Source organism: Zychaea mexicana (assembly GCF_025766255.1).
Source record: "Zychaea mexicana strain RSA 1403 chromosome Unknown BDB00scaffold_39, whole genome shotgun sequence".
NCBI classification, from domain to species: domain Eukaryota; kingdom Fungi; phylum Mucoromycota; class Mucoromycetes; order Mucorales; family Lichtheimiaceae; genus Zychaea; species Zychaea mexicana.
In genome coordinates this window covers 183,467-201,319 of record NW_026516702.1, presented here as the reverse complement: position 1 = coordinate 201,319, position 17,853 = coordinate 183,467, and the positions used below count along the sequence as shown (strand labels likewise).

The 17,853-nt window shown below is 43.7% G+C and overlaps 6 protein-coding genes across 6 annotated transcripts; 3 read left to right on the top strand and 3 right to left on the bottom strand.

Moving 5' to 3' along the window:
• The first annotated feature begins 685 nt into the window (after nucleotides 1-685).
• Nucleotides 686-3,958, top strand: BDB00DRAFT_824611 (uncharacterized protein). The gene is made up of 13 exons (XM_053123626.1): nucleotides 686-736; nucleotides 816-922; nucleotides 1,011-1,184; nucleotides 1,262-1,340; nucleotides 1,451-1,566; nucleotides 1,663-1,745; nucleotides 1,853-1,977; nucleotides 2,079-2,188; nucleotides 2,262-2,441; nucleotides 2,521-2,599; nucleotides 2,703-2,809; nucleotides 2,881-2,966; nucleotides 3,056-3,958. Exons 1-13 carry the CDS (start codon nucleotides 724-726, stop codon nucleotides 3,825-3,827), a joined length of 2,031 nt encoding a protein of 676 aa, XP_052979426.1. The 5' UTR covers nucleotides 686-723; the 3' UTR covers nucleotides 3,828-3,958.
• Nucleotides 3,959-4,808: 850 nt separating this feature from the next.
• On the bottom strand, nucleotides 4,809-5,723 carry BDB00DRAFT_387185 (uncharacterized protein). Its single transcript, XM_053117180.1, has one exon. It carries the CDS (start codon nucleotides 5,521-5,523, stop codon nucleotides 4,951-4,953), a length of 573 nt encoding a protein of 190 aa, XP_052979425.1. The 5' UTR covers nucleotides 5,524-5,723; the 3' UTR covers nucleotides 4,809-4,950.
• BDB00DRAFT_387457 (uncharacterized protein) lies at nucleotides 5,584-6,865 on the bottom strand. The gene is made up of 6 exons (XM_053117184.1): nucleotides 6,792-6,865; nucleotides 6,613-6,695; nucleotides 6,344-6,551; nucleotides 6,095-6,268; nucleotides 5,908-6,006; nucleotides 5,584-5,835 (listed from the first exon to the last, which is right to left on the bottom strand). Exons 2-5 carry the CDS (start codon nucleotides 6,666-6,668, stop codon nucleotides 5,914-5,916), a joined length of 531 nt encoding a protein of 176 aa, XP_052979424.1. The 5' UTR covers nucleotides 6,669-6,695; nucleotides 6,792-6,865; the 3' UTR covers nucleotides 5,584-5,835; nucleotides 5,908-5,913.
• On the bottom strand, nucleotides 6,866-9,229 carry BDB00DRAFT_387209 (uncharacterized protein). The gene is made up of 11 exons (XM_053117182.1): nucleotides 8,906-9,229; nucleotides 8,693-8,811; nucleotides 8,399-8,569; nucleotides 8,213-8,291; nucleotides 8,019-8,131; nucleotides 7,824-7,909; nucleotides 7,589-7,737; nucleotides 7,437-7,522; nucleotides 7,243-7,348; nucleotides 6,989-7,058; nucleotides 6,866-6,907 (listed from the first exon to the last, which is right to left on the bottom strand). The coding sequence occupies exons 1-10, from the start codon at nucleotides 8,919-8,921 to the stop codon at nucleotides 7,048-7,050; spliced, it is 936 nt and encodes a 311-aa protein (XP_052979423.1). The 5' UTR covers nucleotides 8,922-9,229; the 3' UTR covers nucleotides 6,866-6,907; nucleotides 6,989-7,047.
• A 1,807-nt stretch (nucleotides 9,230-11,036) lies between these two features.
• Nucleotides 11,037-15,872, top strand: BDB00DRAFT_387132 (uncharacterized protein). The gene is made up of 6 exons (XM_053117179.1): nucleotides 11,037-11,261; nucleotides 11,334-11,404; nucleotides 11,508-11,959; nucleotides 12,037-13,200; nucleotides 13,271-13,417; nucleotides 13,516-15,872. Exons 1-6 carry the CDS (start codon nucleotides 11,200-11,202, stop codon nucleotides 15,694-15,696), a joined length of 4,077 nt encoding a protein of 1,358 aa, XP_052979422.1. The 5' UTR covers nucleotides 11,037-11,199; the 3' UTR covers nucleotides 15,697-15,872.
• Nucleotides 15,873-16,699: 827 nt separating this feature from the next.
• On the top strand, nucleotides 16,700-17,743 carry BDB00DRAFT_872672 (clathrin light chain; the record flags this gene model as incomplete). Its single annotated transcript, XM_053126990.1, has 4 exons — nucleotides 16,700-17,026; nucleotides 17,114-17,160; nucleotides 17,259-17,411; nucleotides 17,551-17,743. 4 exons carry the CDS (start codon nucleotides 16,700-16,702, stop codon nucleotides 17,741-17,743), a joined length of 720 nt encoding a protein of 239 aa, XP_052979421.1.
• Nucleotides 17,744-17,853: the final 110 nt, after the last annotated feature.

The window sequence follows — 17,853 nt, the reverse complement described above, 5'->3', positions numbered from 1 at the left end:
ATCATATGATAGTACTGTATGATAAGTGATTTCATGATGAGTGTGTACTTGCTGAATTTACATTTGCTGAGTAAGTTTTTTACTATTACTTTTTATGATCATCATCAGCCTCCCCGCGAGCATGTATGCTATCATACCACCTTCATTTCTTTTACCATGATAACGCTAATTTTCTCTCCGCTAACGCAATGTCTATTTTAAAAACAGTAATAACATCCAACCATCATCTTTGGTGACCACAGTGGGTCTACTATTACCACAACAGCTGTTCCTGACAATTAGCACAGCGACAACAATCGTAAACGGCATATCTATGCAGCGAATGACAAGGATGGAGAAGAGGTGATCGATGGGAAGATGTTTACAACAATCAGGAGGGAGAAGTTAATAAATGAAAGTCAAACTGGGGAATCACTGGAACACTTGTTGGACTTTAGCGAATAAGTAGATGAAATGCCTAATTAACAAAAAAGCATCTTTACAATAGATAGTATCCCTCACCCTTGTTATCCCCTCTTAAAAGTGTACAAGTCTTATGGAAATCCTACCCCATCCTCCTAGTGAATCAGGGTTTCTAGCAAAATACTGGCAATATCAACTAAAAAGCCATCACTCACCCATTAAAAAATAGATCAATCGGGACATACAAGGTAACTTAGAATAAAGGCCGACTGATATGCTGCGGATTCAATTTTCTCCTTTTTCTACAAACAACGCAAAAAAATGGATCCCATAGGTTAGTCAACTTTCGGTTCTGATTGTTTCTTCATTATTTCATAATCAAATCTAACTTTATGTATGTAAATTAACCAAAGTAAAAGGTCAAAGAAGATTGGTTTCTTACAAGTATGAACAATGCAAATTACTGGTAAAGCATCGAGGCGCGTTCGCAATGCCACCAGCTGTCTCTGGTGCAAGACAGGTTCGCATTCAAAAGAAAAGAGTAAATGGAATTATATACAAAGAAACAGACCAAACAATTTATACACGCGTTTTTGTGAACTTTGAAGTTACAACCCAATGGAACTTTTCACGTCGCGGTAATTGCAATGTCCACTGATCCTCTCAATAAAGCCGGTACTCAACTGGCTGGATATGGCGCCGTGTTCCTCGATGACGCAATGAGCCTTGTTGCAGGGCACAATGAGGGCCCACACACTAGTGGTGTACTCGCTCTTTTACTTGTATGTATACATTCTCGTTCTATGAAAATCATAAACAAGAAGAGTAACCAAGCTGCATGTATTATATATGTATATAGGCAATCAGACACGTATTGCAAGTCAGTCCAGCCAACCAATCCTTGACAATTATTTCAACAAGTCCAGCCATCGTACACAGTTAAGTATAACAGTTGTTTATCTTTTGTGCATGGCAGCACCTTGAAGGAGTGGTTAACTGTGACAATGGTCACGTGCTAACGTTTCTCTTCACAATTTCTAAAAAAAAGTCTCGAGCCTGGGCGAAATCCTCAAGAGGAAGAAATTGTATGGCCATCTCATCCCGTGTATTGGCGCCATTAACGATCTACTCAAGAAGAAAACTGCTCCAGTTCACGGTTACTGGGTAAGTCGACATAGTAAATAATGTAGAAGGGATGACCCCGTGAAATAAGAACTTGGTACTAATATAGACGCGTTACTTTTGTTACGAACACAACAGATGCAACCGGGCGCCCGCATCGGCTGGATGGAGGACTTTCATGAACTGGCGCGCAAAGCTGCTAGTGAAGCGCGAAAACTCAAGTAAAGTGACAAGTTTCTTTAGGTTTTTCTTGTTCTGCTAGTTATAGTTTTTATCTGGGTTCCTGTATTCTTTTATGTCTTACGCTCATGCCATATATACCATATAGGATAGCAGGGGATACTGTTTACCAATCGGCTCCGTTACCTCAGCCTTTGATCCCAGTTGCTCCTCCTCCGCGTCCACCATCTCCACAACGTCCTGTAGATAATTTCATCACGGACCAAGAGTGTGGTAAGACAAAGCTGATGGTTTGATTTTATGTGTCAGTGTAGAACATACAATCTCGATCTCACACTGATGCATCTCGCTAATACTCTGCTGTCAACATATAGAGGCTGTTCCCAGACGACTTAACAAACTACAAAACGAGCGACAACAGCTCCTGGAGGCTCGCCGAGGAGACCATGACATGGACGAACGGCTTGTCCAAATTCTCGCCGAGGTTCGAATCTTTTTTAGTTGAGAGGAAAAGAGGAAAACTAGCTAATCTGTTTATTTGGTTGTCGATCATATAGCCAAATCAGTTGAAAGATACGGCATATCACGTTGCATTCATCGCGTTGTCTGTGGATGGCCCGGACGAATGTGGCTTCCAGGCGGGTGGTTATGGAGTTGTTTGGACAGACCATAATCGACCCAACCAATGCGGATATTATGAGAGCCCTGGTGCAGGCACTCTCATCTTTTTATTGTTGGTAAAAAAATAAGACTAACGAAGGATATAATGAAGCGTTACAACCAATACAATTCTCACATTTACTGTTATACAACTAGGCTGTCAAGGATGCTCTGGCTGAATGTGCGCGCAACCAACGACTCATCATTGCAACATCGAATCAGGCGATTGTCAATTGTAAGTTATATATAGGTTTATTTAGTTATTGCTTGTTTTTTTATTATGCCATCAGTATGTGTCTATGAGAACCTCATTATGCAAACAATTATGGTATTGCTAGTTTTGAATCGTAAGAAGGGCCTCAAGAACAACCCATACATGGAACCTTACATTCAAGAGATAACGCAGGAGCTGCAAATGCGGGTCGCGCCCACCCACTCTGTACTGGTATGAATGTAATGTGCGAAAGGAAAAGGGAGAATACATAAATGTAGTTACTTACATTGTGTGTGATACAGATTGACGATGGTTACCTAAGATTGAGCTGGGCAAAGGGTTTTTACAATCTGGCCAGAAAAGTCGGGAAGGAAGGGCGCAAGTTAGGGTATGATTCCTCAATTTCCCTTTTTGGTTCACTAATGGATTACATTGTTTTACTCCCAATGTTCTTTAATATTTGTTTTTTTAAAAAAGAGCCAATTATTTCGCCAGTGACACTATTGGACCTGTTCCTCCTCGAGTCTCTTTAAAACCACCAACTCGATGGCAACCATCTCAACCTGGTCAAAACAAGACATCTTTACCATCGTCATTCTCCTCTGTGCAAGTGCATGGAACTCAGTTGCAGTCACCGGTGCGGATGCCAAGCTTGATGCACGGCCAACCTCCTGTACAACCGCAAGTGTCCAAACCGAATCCGCCATCGATCACGCGCCTTGATGATGGAGAATTTGCGTCGTCAAGCGTATCCATTCCCGGATATAATCAGCGCCGCCCTCTCGATGGTATGCACCCATCGCGAGCAGCTGCTCTTGGCTTGATCGACCCGTTTCCATCATCTATGGTAGCTGCATCTGATGTGGGACGTGACTATACCAATGAAAAGAGTATTAATGCTCGTTCCTACCAAAACACTCAAGCTGCAGTAGTGTTACCATCATCATCGTCATCAAAACCATGGGCTCCCGTTGCCAGAGCCGAATCTGTTGTTGAACCAGAAGAGTTCTATGATTGCCAGACTGATGATCCCATCACAAGCGACAATAAGAAACGCGAGTACTTGGCAATGGATGAAGATACGGAGGGTATTTTTCAAAAGGAACAATCAAGCAAAAAGGTCAAGATTGGAGATGATAGTGATGGATCCAGCGCTGGTGAGCTGAATCGCAGGCAAAGTGTCAATGAGTGGTATGCTGCTGTTCCCAAATCCATGCGTAATTGGCTGGATAAGTTGTTCGGCAAATAAATCTCATTTTCCACACCCGTCTCTCCAACACAATACATTACCAAATTAACGTAGCCTACTTTATAAAAAAATGAGCTCTGCTGCTGTCGACTTCCTTTGTACGAATAATAAGAAGGCTATAATAAAAAAAAACTGAGTGGTAGTACCAGTTTTCTACAATCTTGGTATGACAAGAACCTTCTTGAATGATCAGCCTCAAACAATTGAATTCCAGTTAAAATAATACAATAACCATGCAACTGCTAACTACACATAAGAGAAATTGCAAAACGCGCTTTACATGACACGCTATAATACGCGTGTGTGATCGCAGTGTCGATGTTGCTGCCAGCACATACAGTACATGTGTATGTAGTCGGACGTATGCCTCAACCTGTGTATGCTATGTACTAGTCTAATTCATCATTTTGATCCAATTAAACAGAATATGGTAATGGACAATCCTGCATATGGACCTTAAGAGCCCGTGGCACGTTACATTTGGTGTTCTTTGACGTCGGTACGGTTTGGAATTGGGGGCACTTTTGAAATTTTCCATGCGCGAGCTACAAGCAGGACAAAACGTAGATGTAAATACTCGTCAATCAAGTATACGGCGAAGCCCCTTCTTCTCAGCATCCTACGCATGCCAATGCCACGGATTGGCTCAATATACTCCTGATGGACACTACACAATGAGCGCGCAGAGACAACAGCGCAAATGCACTCGACACAATATCTACCTTTCCAGCGACGCAAACCGAATTTACTACGATGCTAACTGGGAGGAAACTCCAGTACATACCGGTTTGACAGCTGACATACTCTCCAAGACAACGCGCAGCTACAATAGAGTATGATATTGAACCTCTCATACATAATGATTGATAATACAGTAGATGGGTAGTGTACCTAGCCAAGGGAGAAGCACCCATACCCGAATAAAGCCAATACAAACTTTATTGTAGCGTTCTTTTTCTTTTATGTTATTTAACAAGAATTACTATGTACTAATAACAACACCAATAGAATACAAGGGTTTTCTTTTTCCTAAAGTACTGTTACATGTTGAAAAAGTTTTCACAAAGCGTAATACAACCCCGTTTCTTGGAGTACATGTCGTGGTGGAGAGTAAAGGACGCCGTTATCCCCAAAGCATCCCATCTACCCAATCTTTGAAGTTTCCGACAGCCGTATGCCAATCATTAAAGTCCAATAGTTGCTTCAGCGAGGTTTTGACAGTTTCATCTTCGCCATCATGATCATGATCATCCACTGTTGTTTTTCTCCTTTTGTTTGCATCCAATGATTCATCCCTCACTGCATCATTATCGGATGTTTCCTCGATAGGACGCTTCTTGGTAGCGCACTGCTCTTCTTCTTCTTCTATAGGTGACGGGTTATCAAGCAAACCTAGCATTGCTGCACGTGCTGGATGAATTCCTTCCAGATGATGCTCATTTTCAAGGTTTGAGGTAGTACCAGTCGGCGAGTGCGCAGTAGGTGGTAGGACAGCAGCTGGCGGCGACAACGGGTGGTTTGCGTGATCCGTGAAGCCCTCCTCTTTTCTGATTTGGTGGTCAGTATACAAGCCAGCTGTAAATGGTTCTTCTGCAGCAGGTAGCGACGGCAAATTTCGTCGTCTGGAGACTCCTTCATAATTCCTGGTTTTTTTTTTGAAAAACGTTGAGACCGGTATGAATAGAGTTATACACATACGTGTGACAGCATTCAATGAAAGTGTGAAGATCAATCAATACTACCTTTGTTTGCGACCTTCCCTAGCTACAGTCTTCGCGATATCATAGAGTAGCTCATGCCAGGGCTTATCTTGGGTGCCCTTGATCTATGTAATCATCAGTGACAACATAACAACATAACATTTCCTATGCTTTTCCGATCACTCCTATCTTAATTACCAGAAAGAGTTCCACCGACGCTGTTCTTCCTGAAATCAATTCGTTGATTTCTTGAACATATGGTGTCAGCAGTGACTCAAATGGAATTTTCTTACTGTGACCGCTCATATCTAGTGGGTTTGTTATAGAATTGATGATTAATGATCTCTGTGATATAGCAACAGCGTCCACGGTGATAGTACATAATATTAAAATACTTTACAGTTGTAGACAGCCTGGTGTTTCATGCCTATGAGTAAAGGTCGATCCGGGCGGCTTGCAACCAAAGCATCTCGCATAGCCTAATATATAGATGTATATATTAACAATCAATTTACGATCGACTTCAAATGCTACACAGGTACTTTAAACCACAAAATAGCTACTTACCAGTAAGATAAATATCGAAGTACCATTGAATGGGCCATCATAATAGCCTACTTGATTTGGAAATCCTTCGTGAAACCATACAACACCGTAGCCACCCAGTTGGTTTCCATTTTCTTTTGGAGAGTCTACCGACATTGCCACAGTTACTATTATCTGCCCAAGCTTGTCTGGGTCCTGGTGATTACAAGAGGGGGTTTCTTTTAGTTTCAGTAACCATTCTTTAAGCAAATTCGTTTTATATAACCATACATGCCCGACTTGGCACTGGAATTGCTGCAGGATTCGCTTTCGCTCATCCTCAAGTTCACTTAAACTCCAGTCTGAATATCTGGACCTTTCTCGTTGATATGGTACGTCTTCGTGCGCTTGGATTTGCTGTTGATGTTTTTGGCTCGAGAGTTGCGGAGACAGTGCTGGTTGGAGAGAGTACTGTGTCTCCCTGGTTTGTTTCATTAATCTATGTGTATAATGCATGAGTAAAAAAACAATATGTAAAGAACATAACAGAAAAATCTTACCCCGTTTTCCGAGCATCACTTGCTACTTGCATAGACAAACTATAAAAGCCATTCATCCAAGCATTTACTCCATTTGCGGTTATCTTTCGTTCAAAGGTTTTAAAAAAAGCAGTATAACAAGGGTCAGTATGTCTTTTTTTCCTTCTTTGAACATATTTCAACAGACTTTGAATACACACCAGAATAGCGCGTGTCCGTGCTTCTCTCCTTTGTAGTAAATTTGTAATATTTTCAACATCCGATTCCAATAGTGTACTCTTCCTGCTGATTGATAGAGGCGTCCCGTCGTTTATAACTTTTGTAAACCGAGAAAACGTTAGTATCAGTAAAAATTGAGGTACAATCACATTCATGCCCCCCCTCTCTCTATACTTACAATTGACAATTGACTGGTTTTTAAGGGCGATAATAAGAGGTCTAGTACGTGAGCATCTGTCAAGGACAGCCTGTACAGCCTATTAAATAAAGAAACTGAGTAATGCGTGACGTTTCAAGATGTAAATGCATGTTGCTAGTAGTAGAAGATGTACTTCAGACAATAGATGTCTCGCTTATCGCATACCTGTAAGAGGAAAATCATAGACTTCGAATCTGGACCATAATGACTGGCGAGTTGGATTTTGTAGTTACATCTTAGCCAAACGACTCCATATCCTCCAAGCTGACAATTGGATGCATCCGGCTGCTCTACGGACATTCCAATCACAGCTATTCTGTCTTCCCCTCTGTTCGTAGCCTATAGCATATGCGAAGCAGCAAAAATATCTTTCAGGTTAAGATGCTGTTTTTTTTTCTTTTGGAACAGAAAAGAAGGCTCATCCTACCACTGCGATTTCCATTCCGTATCTTTGTATAAGTTTTGCTCGTTGTCTGTCTATATCTTCAATTGCTCTTGTTGACAATCCAGCACCTAGGAAACAAAATGGGTTTCGACATTGCACTTTATATTCTATTGACAGAAAATTCTCGGGCTTACCATGGCCAGCCGATAGCGACGGTGGAATTTCGGGTAGTCGTACTTCGGATTGCTGCCGTTCGTTTCGCGGTAAAGAAGGTGAACGACGGTCAGGGGCGGGTGATGCTGATTTAACTGCTTCTTCCCTAAATCCGGATCCCTTGTCCAACCTAGTGTGTGTTTTTCGGGTAAACAAGGTTAAAACCCCCAATAAACACAGAAACATAGTAAGCATGAACCAAAGATATTACTGTACCAGAGTTTGCGGGCTACACTTGCTACGTCTTTTGCCAAATCATAGAACCTCTGAACCCTTGAATCTCTAGTTTTTCCTGCATTGAGCTTTTAAAGTAAGAGGTTAGTATCATATACGGTATTACTTTATATATTTCCTTCTACGCTCAACCTGCTACAGCTAACATTTTAGTCCACAAAACGAACAGCTTCTTACCCAATAGCTGTGCGTTGGAGCTGTTCTTGTTTTGATATAATTTTCAATGGACTTAAGATGTGTCCCCAGATGAGAGTTGTCCTTACTAATGGATGGTGTTTCGCCATTGATAACTACGATGGTATTACAAGCATTAGCAGAAAGAAAGAAACCAACAATGGCAATATGTTCAAAGAATATATTTGGTTCGTTACAGTTGCAAACTAGATGGTTGTTTGAGGCAATGATGAGCGGTTTACTAGAATCAGATTGTCGAAGCACGTCTTGCACAGCCTATATTTACATATCCATCCCATATAAGATAAGACATGAATATTTATTAAGAATGGACGAGAACAGTTTATGCAGTTGTGTGTAATGGGTTGGCGGGAAAATCTTACCTTCAAAAGAAATATCAGGCTTCCCGTTGCTGGACCGTTATGCGTGCCAAACTCATTGTCACGTTCTTTATCCAACCATACGATGGCATAAGCACCCGCTTGAGTATTTTTATTCGTTACGCTATTAACCGACATTGCAATAATTGCGACTTGATCTGAGTGTACTCGATACTAAAATAACGGATTTAAGAGCAAGCCGGATTAAAAAGACGTTCTATGGATCCGTTGAAAACATGCATAAACGTGCGTAGGAGTCATGAACGAGCAAAAAAAAAAAGAACCGAATGTGCGAACCTCATTGCCAAATTGCACTTGACCGCCGATCGCTGTTGCTCCAAAGTCGTCGCCACATTTATCCAAAAGATCCTTACGTTCGCCTTGTAGTTCACTTAATTTTCTGATGTTTGAAGCTCCTGTGGATTATGTTTAAAAGAAATAAAAGCATCAGTTGCAACCAAACTAAGAAAACGTCTGTTTTGTTCTACCGAAGCATATAATTGACGTTACGTTTTAAGGCGTTCATTGTATGCTCTTTACAGTCGTCAGACCAAAAAGGGAAAAAGGCAGAGTAAAAGTGGGTATGAGATTATTGTTGGTTAGCCGAGAAGAGATCGTCCTTTTGACACACCGCGACCAGAAATTCGACTGGGATTAACCAGATACGCAGTAATAAAAATCGTACAGAAGGGAACAAAGTACTGGATTATCCTCGAAAGAAGGACAAGTATGATAATATAGCCAGTAAACATCTTTAATGAAAGGTTATGGTTTCAACTTGTAATCTTCATACGAAATTCATGGCGGATGGTATGTTTTTTTGAAAGGATCTTTGAAGAATAATGCAGCCATGTATCAATAAGTCAGTACAGTATCCTTTTACTGCACTTACTACATCAGTAGAGCTATTTTGTTCTCTCTCGTGGCGGTATATTATCACAGTAATGTTTATGCCTCGAGACACATGTATTTGACCGACTAACCATTTGACAAAGATGTGCATACATTTTATATCAAGAAAAAAGTGGGAGAACAATTTGGAAGCATAATCGTCCTGATACATGGCGGAACTGAAATAGACTACTCATATAGCACATAACACGCATATATAAACTCAGGTACATTTGTAGCATGATCAAAACACGTTATTAAACTACGGGCATCCACATCAAACATAGGATTACTTGATTGCTAACGTACATAACAGATACTCCGGAGATGCAGCACCACAATGTTGCACGACAGTAAACGCTCCGCCTAGGATACTTTGTGTAGTCTGGTGGTAACCTTCATAAATTTTAAAGCACTTATCATATATAGCAGTGTGCTATTGTCCTACATGCGTCGCTGATACATTTCAAACAGATATCAAGGCACATAAGGAGGGCACCATGTGGTCAGTCCACTGACTCGCCGGATTGCATAATGTTCAAGTCCACATCGATATACAGAACAGAATGTGTTTAAGCAGCAAGTAATTGCTATCTCGCCATACTAAGTCTGCAATATACTAACAAAGTACTTGTTCTGTACTACCTTTCCGGAAGGAACGGGAACAGAAATAGCATGATATGTATGTTCCATCAGCACCTTAAATAATGATGGGGGTTGCGTAAATGGAAAAAAGCAGAAATATCAATGTGAAAAGATATGAAAGAGATACGATATCCCCAGACCAAGCTGGAGTTCTTTGTTTGTTTGTTTGTTTAGCGCTGGTAATGTGCAACCAAACGAACAACATCAATCTACTCACATGTTTTCTTTTTCTGGTCCCCTGGCGTCAATTCGCGTCTGCATTATGAAGCATTGGTGCATTGACAACAGCGCACAGCTGCAAAACGATTGCGAGCGTCGTCCAAGGAACACATGTTGCTAGGAAACAACCGTATATTCAAAACACATAGGCTGATGCAATACAGAAGTAGAAACGAATACAACAAGAGGAGATGGCATGCAAATACTTAGACACATACACGACTATTCCAAGGTTTTTTATTTTTGAATTAACCGGAATGGTTCCACTGTTTTTTTTAGCTTGTGCAACCCTATCACTCTTGTGCACCCATGGCCGGGACAAACGAGCCATCTGCTCCTTCACTAACATAAGGTGTGCGCGCTCAACTGGCAGCCCTTGCGTATTGGCCAACTCTGACGTTTCACTGCTCAGGGCAAACCCTTCCTCTCTCTCTCTCTCCCTCTCTCACTGTTACTTCTAGTCCATTTGTGAATAACCTTTTCCTTCCTTCTCTCTTTCACTTTCATCACTTCTTTTGCTTGATTTGACAAATTCAACTTTCTTCTTTTTTTTATTTGTTTTATTTTCTCTCTTCTTTCTTGTAATACATCCCTCACCGAATGGCAGCTACCGCGGTGAGGTAAGTTAATAAACGTTCTTTGAGAGAGGTGGGAGTTGGGTGAGAGGGGAGCGCAATCGGGGCTCAGTTCCGATTGAATGACGAATGACCTGAAATCCCCCATTGTCTGTGCACACCATTTACCATTTTGTACATATAGAGTTGGACTGCGTGTTCGCCCATTGACACAAAAGGAGCAACTCGAGAACTGTACCGAATGTCTTTCTTATGTTCCTAATGAGCCTCAAATCTTGATTGGCACGGATAAGTCGTTCACGTATGACTATGTGTTTGACAGCAATACGATGCAACCGCACGTTTATAAATCCGCTGCAGGACCACTTTTAGAAAAGTTTATGGATGGGTAAATAAGAAAAAAACATTGTGCCAAAAAAAATAATGATACTATCACCACCACGAATCAACCCTACCCCTTAACTACGACGTGGAATGATCAAATCACTAAAAGAGAGAAAATTGACTAGGTTCAATGCTACAATTTTGGCATACGGGTAAGATCAACCTTACTGCTGCATAGCGCATAAATCATACCCTCAGCAACAAACTTACCTTTTAACATATAGACAAACTGGATCGGGCAAGACGTACAGCATGGGCACTGGTTTGCACAATACAACTGCCCGTGAAGAAGAAGGTATATCTGATAATAAACGCACTTTGGCATATCCAGTACCCATAACAATGAAAAATCGCGCTAAGAAATACGACTTCTATGACAATTAAATGGTTTTTTATAGGCATTGTACCGCGTTGCATGGTCGATCTTTTTGAGAACATGGAGAAGCGCGCTAAAGAGGACCCAGATTTCAAATACGAAATCCTCGTATCATTTTTAGAGTTGTACAACGAGGAATTCGTTGATCTTTTAAATCCAAACACTTTGCAACGCAAAAAAGGCGTCAACAATGCCGCTGCAGCTGCTGAAATATCTGTTCGTGAAGACATTGCTGGCAACATTTATTGGAGTGGTGTCCGAGAGGAACGTTGCTCAAGTCCAGATGAATTGCTCGGGTACCTTGCCAAGGGCTCACTGTGCAGAACCACCGGATCCACAGACATGAACACCGTCTCGTCTCGCTCACACGCTATCTTTTCAGTGATTCTCAAACAACAACGGCGCGAAGAAGATGGAAGTGACAAGGCATTCACGAGCAAGTTTCATTTTGTTGACTTGGCCGGATCTGAAAGAGTAAAAAAAAAGTTTGAATTTATTTTTTGCTATTTTAAGCACAAGCAAAAGGTGTCCTAACAATAGGAATAATACAGTTGAAACGAACCAACGCACAAGGCGACCGTGCTAAAGAAGGCATCGCGATCAACTCTGGTCTTTTGGCACTAGGCAACGTCATTTCCGCACTCGGAGATGAGACCCGGCGGGCAACACACGTCCCATATCGAGACTCTAAACTCACGAGACTCCTTCAAGACTCCCTTGGCGGCAACAGCCAGACCCTCATGCTGGCTTGTGTGTCACCTTCGGATTCGAATTTTATGGAGACATTGAACACGCTCAAGTATGCCAATCGTGCGCGGAACATCAAGAACCGGGTCACTATCAACCAAGACTTTGCCGGCAGCTCTATCGAAATCAACCAGTTGCGCGCCTACATTGCACGACTCCGGATGGAGATTGCCGCGCTCCGTGCTAGTGGCGCTACGGGCGATGTTGCCTCCGCTTCTACAGGTGACAGCAGCGAAAACAAGGCCCTCCGTGCCGAGGTCGGTCGACTTCGAGAGCGGCTCCAAGACATGTCGACAAATCTAATCCAGGTCACGAGCGAGCGTGATACGCTTATTATGGAGCGCGAACTAGGCGAATTTCTGAAAGATGAATCAGCCACATCATTACCGGATGGCGTTCATGGTGACGCAACAGCAACATCAGTGCCAAAACAGGCGTCGTCACATCCCATTATCGTCCAGTACCAGAAAACAATTCAGGATCTCACAAACGAACTGCAAGATACACGTGATCGTCTTGCATTTTTAGAGAACGCACAGCCTATGGCTATGCAAGCCATGATGATGGCTAGCTCCTCGTTTCAAAAGTCAGGTGCTGCTGCTGCTGCTGCTTCTTTGTCTATGAGCACGTCTACTACAAGCCAGCGTAAAAGTCGCAGATCGCGTCGTCGTCATCATATCACTCCCAACAGCAGCAATACGACATCTGTGCACACTGCCCGAGTAAAATCCAAGCATTCTGCTCGACGACCGGTGCTTTCTCAAAGCTCTAGCACACGGGTTCAGCGCCAACGCGAAGCGGGTATCATCACCCCGCAGTATACTCTCAGCAAAGACGATGATGAGATTCGACAAGAAGTTAGAGACAGCATCGCCAAAGCTAGACAGGAAATACAAAAGGGAATGCATGTGCTGGATCTCGCCAAACCTCTTGACGATGCTGCACGCGACTGGGAAGAAGAGCTAAGGGTAAATTTACATACGCACCAAAAGGCATAGATAGTAGCAGATACTCAATTGATCGCCTATTTCCATACAGGAATTCGAGGAGAACGAAAAGTCCCTCTATGAGGAGAAAGACATACAACGTACTTCTTCGGATGAAGGCAACTTTACACCAGCACGCTCGCCTGTTGAAGATACAGACCTACTTGGCAACGCGTTGTTAGACGAAATCGAAACCTTAGTAAGGACTATTTCGCCGTATCCTATATATACTACGTTCCGAACACAAAAAAGCGAATGTTCAGCATTAACTGACTAGAGCTGGTTTTCTTCTTTTAGGCAGTTCCTGCATGGGATGGTCCAGATAGTGAGCGACGCAAGAATGAGATTTTAGTAGACGACAGCGGCAGCAGCAACAACTCTTCAACATCACCCGATGGCTATGCCGCGGAAACAGCTACTACCAATATCGTCGTTCCTGACAGCAGCAGCAACGGGAAGCACAATGCACAGCTCGCTCGCATGCTGCATCAAATTCAGTCAGACATCCGTGTCAAAGAAGAACTTGTTTCGCACCTCGAGAAATCCGAAAACGAGTACTCATTCATGCGACGCAAGTTTGATGACCGTATTTCACAACTGCAAACCCAACTTGATGTCTTACAACGTGAGCGTGACCAAGCAATCTCACGTACGCGAACACGCATGTCCAGCAAGTCGGAAATGACTGTGCAAGTGAAAGAAAAACAACACTTGATCGAGATCCGACACGCTTACGAAGCCAAGATGAAGCACTTGTTATCGCAGATCCAGGAGCTCAAGCGCAAGTATTCGCAAACAACCATGACGATGCAGTCTACGCGTAACCAAAACGAAACTTTGTTGCGATCGTTGCGCGTCAATGTAGAAACGCTCAAGGTGGAAAAGAAACGCATGATTAAGCGTATGAAGCAAGAAGCTGAGCGTGTGCGTGAGCAGTCGTCGCTTCAAGATCGCAAGATCCAACAGTTGCAGCGACTGAATGCAGAAGCCAACCTTGCTCGTCGGAAATTGGAACGTCAGCACGAGCAACAGCGTGTGACACTCAAACGACGGGATGAAGAAGCGGTCATGAACAACCAACAGCTCAAGCAGCTGACAAATGTTCTCAAGAAGGCTGTACGCGAAGGTGGTGTGCTCGACGAACGACTGCTTGGCAAGGTGACCCATATTATCGGTGGCAGCTTCGCATTGATTTCCCGTCGCGCCAATCGACTGGGTGACCGCAAGGCCATGCGCAAGAGAATGAACAAGATACCCGTGCAAGTCCGCGTCACGCGCAAAAAGCAGTTGCTGGACAGTGCTCTTTACCAGTTCATCCAGGGCAAACAGGCCGTGGTGGAAATGGAACAACTGTTGTTCCGACGCGAACGGTTGGCAGCAGAGAAACTCGAGCTGATTGAAGAACGTCGCCATATCTATTTGGCCGAAAAGGAGAATGCTGAGGCGACTAGCCAGCCCATGGATACTCTTGCGCTTGACTTTACGGATGAGCGCATCGACCTCATTTCAGCCGAAATATCCTACTTGTCCGCGCGGGTGCGTGCTTTGCAATCGGAGGCTGCAGGTGATGCCCTTGCCTCTTCTGAAGGTAGTGAAACAGGAAGCATCGCTTCGGGTGGCAGCGGCAACGGCAGCGTCAATGGCTTCCACCAGCACCAGCACCAGCACCAGCACCGTCCACCTATCGAAAAACGCGTTGCTTTTGCCGACGATATCATCAACGAGTCATTTACTCCTCGAGAGAATGCAAATGGTGACGGCTGGGCCGATATGGACGCCTTTGAGGAGCAATACAGCGTGCCGGCATCTGCTGCTCCAGAAATGGCCTACGATATCCTCTCTAAACTAATCAAGACCCTCGAACTTGATGAAGCCAAGGCCATTGCCGAAGCTCTGGTTGAAGACATCATGAACTTGCGCATGAGCGACACGAATCGTCAGGTCACCATCCAAAATCTGGAAAAGACGGTACACGACTTGCGCCGTACACTCATTGTGATGAAACGGGCTGCAATTACAACGACTGTGGAAAATGAGCGACGCATTCGCAAGCTCGAAGAAAGAGGCCAGGGTAGCGGCAGACGAGGAAGTCGAAACCAAGCTGTTGCTGGTGATAACGACAGCGCAATCGACGTCAAGATTGAAGAGTATATCAACAGCGGCAACACCATTTTTGATAAGATTTACGAAGACGGAATTCGTGGTGTTGTTAGCACACCAGAGCCGCTTATTGATTCACGTCGGTCATCTATTGCATCATTTAATGGCACCAACGACGAAGTGTTATTGCCGCCACCCTCTCCTGTCACTTCGCCGACCTATGTTACCGGATCATCAAACAACGGTGGTAGTACCCGTGGCAGTGCGGGTAGTGGCGTCAGACCACCAGTCTCTTTGACGGATAAGGGCAATCGACACGCTCCCGCTCGAGAGGCAACGCCTTCCCCCGATAGATTTTTGAATATGATTCAGGTATAAGATATCCAAAATGCGATGATACGAAGGGAAAAAGTTGTACCTTGCTCTAAACGACGTTATCATTAGCGTCGGTTATCGTGGCAACAGCGTATGGCAAATGGCAGCGAATCCCCAATTCCGTTCGTGATGGCTAACCCAAGCGAGTTTGCAAGATACAGCACGGAGCGTGAATCATCCACACCGTCCTCCGTACGGAGTAACCATATCCGCCGCTCTTCGATGCAATCAGACCACTCTTCCTCCCAGCATTCCTCGCATGGATCATTAAGGAAGCGTGCTTATTCATTGCAACAACCACCTGTGCCACAGCGAAGACGATCGTCACTGCGCGAGCTATCCATGCAGCAATACGATGGGGAGCACTACTACGAGCCCCATTCTCAATCTACTCAGCCTGTGGCAACAATGTCATATCAACAACGGTACCAGCAACCTCCACGTCCGCATATTGGACCAGTGCCAAGCGCATCTTCCATGGCTATGGAGAGGGCACATAGTGCAGGCAACGTATTTGATCGCTTATCACAAACGCCCACACGAGCGTCTCAAGCCAAGGTGGCCTATCGCTACAGCAGTGGTAGCATGGAGGATCTGAGACAGCAGTGGGAGCTTGAGCGCTCATCCAGTGCTCTCAGCGGCTCCTATCAATTACAAGAATAATTCTTGATACACATTTCTTTTGTTCTTTATTACATTATTTGTTATATTATCCTTTATATATATATATATATATATATTATTGTGTTCTTCTTCTCTCTCTTTTTACTCTCGCTATATATAACCTGAAAGCTAAACATATATTATGTATATTAATAAATGGAGGCGTTGCTGCCCAGTATTAACTTGTGTTAGGAAAAATAGAAAACAGGGCTGGGCTGCGATAATGTAGCCTGTTTAAGATTGAATTCCCGATTGCAGAATAGGCGAGTCGAGCTTGGCGGGACAGTAGAAGGAAGGACTCTTTGCTCCAAGCAACACAATCAACACACATACCACACAAACCATGTCTGACTTTGGTGACTTTAATTCCTCCAACGATCCTACTGCCGATTTCTTGGCACGCGAACGCGCTGCTCTCGGCGAAGATGCTGACCTTTTCTCATCTGGCGACGTTAACACCAACATTGCTGCCGATGGTGTAGCGGATTTGATGAGCTCGCCAACACCACCATCGTCATCTGGTGCTGCCGCAACAACATCAGTCATGTCTCCTACCCAGGGTTCTTCAGCTCTTTCGCCACAAAACGTTACTACTCCTGGCTCTGGAGCAGGCGATTACTCTGCATTTGAATCCGATTTTCCTAAAGCTGAAGAGCTTGAAAGCTCGCAGGTAAATATCATTGCTTTCATATTTCAGATATGCCTATTCCCCACAAATAGGGTACTTATTGGTTATGTCATATTAAATTACCGATAGGCTTTCCACAAGGCAATGCTGCCCGATGAGGAGCCTGAAGTCGTCAGGTAAAAAAAATGACAATAAGGCGAACTGATAAGTGGGGGAGATAGCTAGGTTAGCTATAAGTCGTGTGTGCGTGATTATTGACTGTCGCGTTGAACAGACAATGGCGCGAGAAGCAAAAAGAGCTGATCGCTCAACGAGACGAAGAGGCGGAGAACAAGAAGCAAGAAACGATCCAACGCGCCCGCGAGGAGATTGACAAGTTTTATGAGGACTACAATGAAAAGAAGCAACGGACCATTGAAGAGAACAGGTAAGAAATAAAGAGGGGGGGAGGCGTTACTCTTTATTGTTATTACTCTTTATAGCAAAGATGCTGGCTGGGCTAAGTCATGGGGGGAATATGTAATAACTCAATATATTTACAACGTGCGCACTTCAAATACACACAGAGAACGCGAAGAGAACTACTTGAAAGACCGTGAAGAAGCATCGTCAGCAAACGTGTGGGAACGCGTGGTTCGTGAATTCGACGTCTCGAATGCAAAGTCAGCACATCACACGCGCGACGTTAGCAGAATGAAGCAGCTTATGCTGGATCTGAGAAAGGATCCCAAGGCCCCTGGTACCATTGTCGAAGCATAGAGCGCACGTTCAAAATATAATAAATCCTGCAGAACTTGTCGAGACACTGAGCTTTGTTGATGCGGCTTCACTTACTATCCCCCACATTTACACCAAATTTCCCCCTTCTC